The sequence below is a fragment of the Bactrocera dorsalis genome, chromosome 2 (genome assembly GCF_023373825.1).
Source record: "Bactrocera dorsalis isolate Fly_Bdor chromosome 2, ASM2337382v1, whole genome shotgun sequence".
Classification (NCBI taxonomy): domain Eukaryota; kingdom Metazoa; phylum Arthropoda; class Insecta; order Diptera; family Tephritidae; genus Bactrocera; species Bactrocera dorsalis.
In genome coordinates, this window is record NC_064304.1 from 95,081,985 (window position 1) to 95,091,648 (window position 9,664).

The 9,664-nt window shown below is 37.8% G+C and overlaps 1 protein-coding gene across 1 annotated transcript; it reads left to right on the forward strand.

The window, feature by feature from the left end:
- Positions 1–455: 455 nt before the first annotated feature.
- On the forward strand, positions 456–2,487 carry LOC105230949 (probable cytochrome P450 6a14). The gene is made up of 2 exons (XM_011212003.4): positions 456–1,724; positions 1,788–2,487. The coding sequence occupies exons 1-2, from the start codon at positions 629–631 to the stop codon at positions 2,201–2,203; spliced, it is 1,512 nt and encodes a 503-aa protein (XP_011210305.2). The 5' UTR covers positions 456–628; the 3' UTR covers positions 2,204–2,487.
- Positions 2,488–9,664: the final 7,177 nt, after the last annotated feature.

Consider the following 9,664-nt stretch of genomic DNA (forward strand, 5'->3'; position numbering starts at 1 on the left):
ACACTGCAAGAGCACTTCATAGATAAAGTGTTTGTCTTAAGAGAGCGCCGTACTTGATCGCACCGCTTAAGCAAATATATCCCAATTTTTAATTTTGAAAATATTTTTAATAATGAAGAAGCTCTTTGATGCAACAATGAAATAAATTTCCAAATATATGTAAGTATATAGGTGTACAATGTTCTCACTGGGTTGCTTCACTCTCGCTATCACTTACAAAAACAGTTCCTCTCATGCTTCCTCTGTTCCAGTATATCTTACTGTTTGTAAATGAATAAACTCGAGTAAAGTGTGTTAGCTCATAAATATATACCATCATATGTATGTAGGTACACATGCACTTGGCTTTGTCATACCGGACCATTTTTTTTTGACTCCACCAGTGAGTATGAGAGAGCGAAACTGTTTATTTATAAAACGCAGTAGCCGGCCTCATTTCCAAACAGTTCACCTAGTGCGTTGCGAGAGTCTAAAAGTGTTTTGAATCATAATTTCAAACACAATCGGTCAGTGGCTAATTATAATCATAGATCATTTAATCGCTTTCTATATAGCGCTGACTACACCCTGTGATAACTAAAATTTTTGAGGTATTTTTGTATGCGGTGCACAAGTCAAACGCAGTAAGATGTCATATGTCGTCTTATCGTTCGCGCTGGTCGTTGTGGCGTTGGTGTTGCTTTATTTGCATAACCATTATAGCTATTGGGCGCGCCGTGGTATACCACAAGAGGACCCTATCTATGGACTTGGCAATATGAAAGGTATTGGGCGTGAGTTTCACTTTCGGGATATAAACTCACGACTTTATAAGCGCTACAAGCGTGATGGCGCACCAATTGGCGGCATTTATATGTTCTTTTTGCGGTCAGCTTTCATTGTTGACCTGGACTTAATCAAGCATGTACTCATTAAGGATTTTTCGAGCTTTCACGATCGCGGTGCATTCAATAATGTACGCGATGAACCGCTCTCGGGTCATTTGCTGACACTGGAGGGCGAAGAATGGCGCTCCTTACGCAATAAGTTGACACCCGTTTTCTCCTCGGGCAAAATGAAATTTATGTTCCCCACAGTGGTGGCGGTAGCGGAGAATCTCAGTCGTACCTGTGGTCAATTGGCGCCGGAATTCGAAGTGAAGGAATTAAGCGCACGTTACACCACAGACGTGATCGGCACATGCGCTTTTGGTATTGAGTGCAACAGCCTGTCGGATCCAAATGCCGCATTTCGCAGTTATGGCCGTTCCATCTTCGAGAAGCCGCGCCACTCACAGCTAGTACAAGCGCTTATAATATTTAATCCGAAACTTGCGAAAAAATTGCGTTTTAAAGTGCTAAATGACGAGGTGTCTGAATTCTTTATCGACGCTGTGCGCAACACCGTAGAGTATCGAATTAAGAACAAGGTGAAGCGAAATGACTTCATGGATATGCTAATCGATATGATGGCGGAGGATCAAGAGACGGCTGCAAAGCATGAGGGCATAGATTTGTCACAGGGCTTGACTTTGCTACAGATGGCTGCGCAGGCTTTTGTCTTCTTTATTGCGGGTTTCCACACCTCATCGACCACCATGTCTTTCTGCCTCTATGAGCTGGCAATGAATCCAGAGATACAGGATAAACTACGTGAAGAAATTGTGAACGTATTGAGCGCTCACAAGAACGAAGTCACCTACGAAGCGTTAAAGGAAATGTCATATTTGGAGCAGGTTGTCAACGGTATGTCTACTAATCAACTTATGTATGTAAAACTTAAACACCTTAATGTCTTTTCGTATTTAGAAACGCTACGTAAATACACGGTACTGGCGCAACTTGTGCGCACAGTCACTTCAGATTACCGCGTGCCCAACTCATCACTGATCTTGGAGAAGGGCACTTCAGTTGTGATTCCTGTCGATGCTATACACCACGATCCGGAAATCTACCCTGAACCTGATCGTTTCGATCCCACGCGCTTTGATAAAGAAAACGTAGAAAAGCGTCATAGCTGCGCCTTTCTGCCTTTCGGCGATGGACCACGTAGCTGCATTGGTCTGCGTTTTGGTAAAATGCAGACGAAGGTGGGGCTCGTACACTTGCTGCGCGACTACAAGTTCAGTCGCTCTGCTCGCACCGAAGATCCCATTAAGCTAAGTAAACGAAATATCATCATAGAAGCGGAGAATGGCATTTATTTACGAGTGGAACGCGTTTAACAGGTTATAAGCTGCTACTTTGACAATTCTTTCGAAATAATTTTTTACAATATTTCTATGTATTTATTGCGCAAAAGGCAGCGCTAAGCCTTATTTTGTGAACTTAATATATTATAATATTTATATAATATTTTTATAATATTTTAAGTATAAATAGCTTTAATGTCTTTTCGGAGTTACTCAAGCACATTTATCTAAGATTTTTAATTTTTATGTATATGGCGTTCTATTAATTGATATTCTACACGACAATCACACGTAAATATACAAACATTTATACTTTATCATTTTTTTATTTGTATTTTCCATTTTTTTTATCGCCAAATTTTCAACAGCTGCTACTACTATATTCGATACTCTCTCTACAATATTCTAGATTCTACAATATAAATAGTATTTTATTGTTCTATCGCGAGAGAGCCTCTTGCTAATAGCTTGCCCATATAGCAGTGGTTTCTCAGTCAGAATCGGCGGCGTCGGCGAAACAGTGTTGAGATAGCAGTGGGTGGCTCTCCGTAATTTTTCTCTTAGCAGCTTCTCTTGATTTGACATATTTCGTTGTTTATAGGCTATGAGCTATGCAGCGCCACTAGAATTTACTTTGATACGTACAGTTTATTAACTACAAAATTTCTTGTTAGTTAGAATTTGGCTAGCATTTTTTTCAGTTACTTAAGTCTATGAGCTAATGTTCTAATAGAACTAATTCGGACAGACTATTTTGAGCTCTAGAAAAGCTACTCATGAAAGCCGGGAACAGTTAGCTGAAAACTTGTAAACCTCCGTACTCGCCAAATAACATATTGGCGCAATTCATAAATGAAAGATGAAAAGAAAGGTGACTTTGAACTCAATAATATAATATGAATATTATATGAATATTAGAATATGAATAGAATTTGCGTAAATGCGTTGCAATTATAAAGGTCCCACTATAGAAATTTCCACACGCATAGAAATATGGAAAACACTGTACTAACAAGTAAGACAACCAATAATTATTTAATAATTACATTGTGTGAATTTTTTTATTAGTTCTCTATTTTTAAACTGCTTTAAACGATTACTGTAATTTAGTCATGTGTAATTTAATTGACGCGATCGTTGTTGACTCTCATACACGGAAATTAAGTTTTAAGTTTCACTGGTGGGGAACTTTTCCTGACTGGTGGCCACAAAGTATATAAGAAAAGACAAAGATTAATCGCGACTCTATCAATAAGCCCAAAACAAGAAATTCAGTCGAGAAAATTTAGTGAATATTTGTACTATTTTGTTTTGACCTATGTATGTGCCTATATTTAAGAGATTATATGCACTAAGAATTTCGAAAAAAAACGTTTATTTTTCAATTTTTTAATGTACATATATTAAGAATACACACAGAAAATTTCATATCTTTCCGATGAATAGTTTCAAAGTTACACGTAAATTTGAAAGGGTGTTTCAGGTCGCTTGGAAGTACAAGCTCAAACTTTAAACTCTACTATACAAGTATATATATCTTCTACTCCACATAAATTTCGAAAATTCTTCAACTTTTTTCTCAATATTTGTTCTCTTTATTAATTTTACTCTGCCATCAATATTTACAAGTTTGATTAATTGCGAAGTTGGAGTATCTCAATCTGCTAATCTCATCTTCAGAGAAGGTTCACAAATTCCGCTATAAACATATATTTTCTGAATCATGAAGATCATAATATAATATATAAATAAATAAGAATTATGTTTAACAGGAGGATGGAGTAATGCGTAGAAGTTCATGCAAATGAGGAAAGTTATCTGAGCGCCATTCACTTGGGAGTGACCAGAAACGATTATTTTGCGTATTACTGAAGCCGCTCACGACTTCCGGTCTTATAAAAACTATGCTATGGGTAGCCAAAGAACATGCGTTTGAAGGCGAGTCAAAGTGAGAAGGCAAATATCCATCCCCAGGTTGCAGTTATGCGCTGGCTTTTGGGACCGACCATGTAAAAAACGTCTGAAATGAATAGGAAACAGCTGCCTCGGATGAGAGACTCTGTGAGAGATGACAACGTCTGATGAGTCGAAGTTACGAGTTTTAGAGATAAAGGTTCTGCAGAAGATTTATGGTCCTTTGCCCATTGGCAACGGCGAATATTGCATTCGATGGAATGGTGAACTGTATGAGATATACGGGCACACTGTCACAGTTCAGCGAAATAGCGGCTACGCTGACTAGGTAATGTTGTCTAAATGGACGAAAGCACTCCAGCTCTGACAGTATTCGACCCAGCAAACAGATACCCCGTTAGGGGTATATGAGGATTGCTACAATATTTGTAATATCAAAAAATTAATGTCAGATTAAACCATCAGCTCGACGAGCTTAATCGATTTTGCGAAGTCATTTTCTTTCTCTCTTTATATATAAGAACTTGGCTCTCAGTTTTTGAGATATTGATATTGATAAAGTTTAGCACCCGTGCTTTTTCAACAAGAAGTTGTCTCATTGGTGAAAGGCCGATATCCGGCCGGATCACTCTAGCATATAGCTGTCATACAAACTGAATGACCTGAATCAAGTGCTGGTATGAAAAACTTTTCTCATTTGAGGATACATTTTAATGAAATTTGCAAAGGTTTTTGCTCAAGGCAAGGCAATCTCTGAAGAAATTGTTCAGCACGCCATACATACTGACCAATCAATGTTCTTGTAAGGCTGATTTTGTATTTTTAAAGGCTATTATAGCTTCGGTGAAAACGAAGCTCACTTTTTTTCTTGTGTTTGAGTTAACTCCCTACACAGATTACTTTTGATTTGGCTATTGCAGTCATTGTCGCGACTGTGATGTTATTTGTAGCTGCTAAAGCCGCAGCCACTTTGTTTCAGTTGCACAAATTTTGTCTGCCAACTGGGAAATTGGAAACATTTGATTGCAGCAAGCGCTTGCAACACGTGCCGCATGCCAAATGATAAAAGACCAGCGGACAATTGTTTGAAAGCTTAAGAGCTCGCGGTTTCCGTCTCTACAAACTGCGAGCGCTTTTTGAAGCATGGGTACTCAAGAAGAAGAGCAACTCAGAGGCAGTGAGTTACTAAAGAAAATCTGCATATAAATGGACACGCAAATTTTTGGATGGGTGTGGAGGCAGTTAAGCGCAATGGCTTTAAGCTAAGAGCAGGAGTTGAGGAAGGGTTTTACTTTCAAATACTACGGTACTTTCTGACAAACTAACGTTTCCAGCGCATGAAGGGCGAGGGTGCTCCAGAGAAATTAAGATAAGCGACAGCGTTTGGCCAACCATTGACAAACAAAATATCTCAATATTTCTGATATTTAAACTAATTGAATGGGACAATAGTAAAAGACGAAGCGAGTACAAGAGTGTAGGGATGAAAGCGCCACTATTTGTAGCTGCGTTCTCCCACACCAAAATTGCGTACAAACATTTCCGTTTCCTGCTGTGTAAATACAATTACAAAAGTAACCATTTGAAGCATAACTGGCGCACTCGTAACTGCATCAAATAGTTGGGGCGGAATCCTACGTGCGGCAGAAAATTCGATTTTCCTTGAAGTGTAGGAAGAATCAACGGAAGCGCTGCGTCTTGGAGGTGAAATTAAATAAGCGAATAAGAAAAACAGCGTTATGATGTAGAGCAGCGTCTGTGTATGGGTGTGTGCATAAGCGCACAGATTCCCTTCTTAAGACACTTCAGAGTTGTGAGGATTTTGCGTGGTGTGGGGGCCGCGTGAGTTACAAGTTTCAATACCATTTTGCGCGTTGGTGGGGTGTACAGTGTACAGAAGACGAATTAGCGCCACCAAAGATTGCTGCAAATAATGTGTATACATAAATTATAAAATATTTGCACACTCAACAATGCGTTGATAATCGCGATAAATTATCACCGCTTTCAAAACTTTTCGCAACTTCCAATTCGGTTACCAACCGAGCGCGCGTGGGCGTCCGCCACAAGCTTTGGCAGCAAAATGTATAAATCAAATGGTGCAGCGTATCAGGGTGGATGGCAGCCTTCGCCGGGATTGAAATATTCGTGCGAATTTAGCGATATGCAAAAGCGAAAAATATATTAGAAAAGTTATCTTCAGTCAGGTGAAAAGGAGCTTCTTATTAGCGCTAAGCGATGGGGGATAAAGTAATGTACGCACATATGGAGATTATTTTATCATGCTTGACGTCGGTGAAAATTATAATCTTTAAAATGAAATGTATGCTTAATCTTACCAGTGTATGAGTGTGTATGCCTTAGTATGTTGGATTCCTTCGAAATTGGAGATAACCAAATTTAACTTGGATTTAACTTTAAATTAGGGTAGATTGGGTTAGTTTATACTCTGAATGGTTGGCTTTGCTAAATAACGGCATGTTAATCGTTAGGGAATATAAATTGTATATTTAACCAATCTGATGCGATATTCCTACCAGCAAACCAAATCTTGCACTTTTGCCGAGGCCCAAGGTTGGCGTGTTCTACCGCGAACTAGTCCCTCAGTCTTCGACACATCGATACGTAACTTTGTATATCGCACGAATTTTTTATTTTTTTCCTATTGCTAGTACATGTTCGCTCCGCTCAGCAGGCGGAGTAAATATTATGACGTAGAAAAGTTGTCAAAGTACATAAAACGCAAGAATCTCCACATTTTCGATGGATTCGATCATGCATCGATCATGTCTGTGCTCGTTGATGGACCAGAAAAGGTGTCAAAAAATGTGGCATCATCCAAAAAACAACTGTTGAAGGAAATGGGAGCGCTTATGCCACTTTAAAGGGTTACATGGGTTTAGGAATTTCAGAAAATCAATTTTTTATTGCCTTGTTAAATTCTACAACTTTTTTAGAATATTGTCCACAATTTTGAAGTTGATCAGAGTAATAGTTTCGTAGATACGTATACAAGATTGAGAACTTGTGCGCTCCAGGCTAGCTGGGCTAAGTGCGCCGTCTTTAAACGCCTTTTCTTGAAGAAGTTTATCGAGAACTACTCAAACGATCTTTATGAAATTTTACACAGTTCCTTAAGAAACAATTCTTAAAGATTTGAACGATGGATTGGTTTTTACAACTATCGCGAAATTTTCATTTTCTTGCCTAAATTTCTGCCAAAAATCCCATTTTCAGTTTTTTCCTTCGTCCGAGTTCTAAGTTAATGTATTGACTAAAAAACGTACGTTTTCGCTTTGGATGATCCTGTAAGGAGCTATCCTGTGAACGCGGTCGCATCTTTTTTCCGGAAATGACGTCGCAATGGCCAAGTTTAAAATATATTTTTCCTAAAGTTTCAGTATTTCTTTGTTAATAGTTTATGTTTATAACAATACAAAATTCTAATCAAATATCTCATCTTTTATATGAAAAAGGTTATCTTTTACTTGAGGAAACTTATGTAACCGCTTAATAGGAATCCACACACTCTCTTGTACGTATTCAACTCGATAACTTTGTTGTTGCTTTTACATATAGTTTTTTGTTAGAAGAGCGCGGAAGTGAGTGGGAGAGTGCGAAACGAAGGCAGCTAATTTTTGAGAAATCCATTCTAAAGTAAATTTAATAGTTGAACCTTAGAAAGAGTAAAAGACAGGCTGCTTTCTGGCAGTCTTGTTTCGATTTCTACTAGTTCTTTTTTAAAGCCAATAGAGTCGTCATCTTTATAGTACTTATATCATTCTATTTGCCATGCTACTTTGGGGAAGAGCACTTCATATACACTATGAGCTATGAACATCGAACTATTGATATTATCTACATAATTGCCGTTTTAGTAAGGAACCCTAAGTTTTTTGAAAAATAATTTAGTCTTTGTACACCGGTGAAAGTGTGGCTTTCCAACGGAAGAATTTTTTTTTTTTTTTTTTTTAGTTTCGGTGCTTACTCAGTTTAAGCAACAAATAATCAAATCTTTGCTCTTCAGAAATTTAATAAACCATACACAAATCTATTTTGATTACCAAAATATTGCGCAATAATTTATGAAATGAAATATTTTCAGCAACTCTTGCTTTGTTTAATTAAAATTGTTAGAATTCATATCAATCGAGATATATGTACATGTACATATGTATGTAAATATTGAAACATTTATTGATGGAATCAAATGCAAGCAGAAACACATTTCTCATTTCTCATTTGCATTTGCTATTTCTTTGTGAAATGTGTAACCTTGTCGCTTGTCGCTTGTCAATTGGAATGGTGCATTGCTAATTAGCAAATAAAGCAGAATACGCACAAGTAGCGCTCATCAGCAGTGCTCATTTATATAAACTCAATAGCAGAACTGTGCAGTGACGCTCTGAAACAAACACGACAAATCAAACAAATCAAATAGTATAATTCGATTTTTCAAAGAACGATCTGAAAGGATAAGCACGAGGATGAAGCAGCGCATTGATTGCTATTGTTTCCTGTTGCAATTATGGATGACAGCAGTATTGACTGTATTGCTGGTTGCTTAATATTTGCTTTGTTGGTATTATGCTCAGCGTTAACATAGTATGCAAGCTGGCTTTAAAGTATCACATAGAGAAATTAATCTGATTTCTATTGACACTTACTGTGGCAACAATAACAAAAATCTGAGAGAGTACACATTATACTAGAAGTATGACTTCACACAGCGCCATGCATCATTAATATCTAATTGGTTGCATTGAGGTCTTCCGCATTCCATCTTCGCATCTATTGCTTATAAATATTTGATTTATTTGTTATGAGACACTAAAATATTGCCACAGGAAGAGCGTTCGTCGTTGCTTATGTTTCCTGTTTTTTATAATATTTGATTTTGTTTCCATATGAGTCATTCTCTTTGAATAGAAGCATGCTATTTATTATTTATTTAAGTTAAGTTGTGAACCTCTATAAAAGTGCTTAGTACTGTCTAGTATTTATCGAACAGCTTTTGCTTTAAAAGATACAAAAAGAGTAAGCAATAAAAGCAACAACCACAGGCTAACTAGTATAGTGGCTTTGTTTATGCGTCCAAATCGACTACATGTGAAACAACTTATGAAGGATGGAGTCATGGGTAGAAGTTCACGCAAGTGAGAAAAATTCTCTGGGCGCCATTGACTTGAGAGTGGCTCACGACTTTCGGTCTTAGACCAAGTATCCTCTGGGTAGCCAAAGAACATCCGTTTGAATTCGAGCAAAATGAGAAACTGGAACATACTTCCTCAAATTTATGCACTCGGTTTGGGATCCCCCACGTAAAAAAAACGTCCTCAATGAAAAGGAAACAACAGCCTCGAAACAACTTTACTGCCTTACTTTATTTTGGTGTAGAGTACTTTAGATCCGCGGACTATAGTTGTCGTATTTTTTATACATAACAGCCGAATGGAAGCTAAGAATTTGAAGGGCGTCGAAAATTCCCTCCTCCTCCACCTGCATTCTTGAAAACTTGGTTCATTTCGTCGTAATGGCTACTTGTGGTGACTTACTTCTACTCACATATCGACGAGGGAT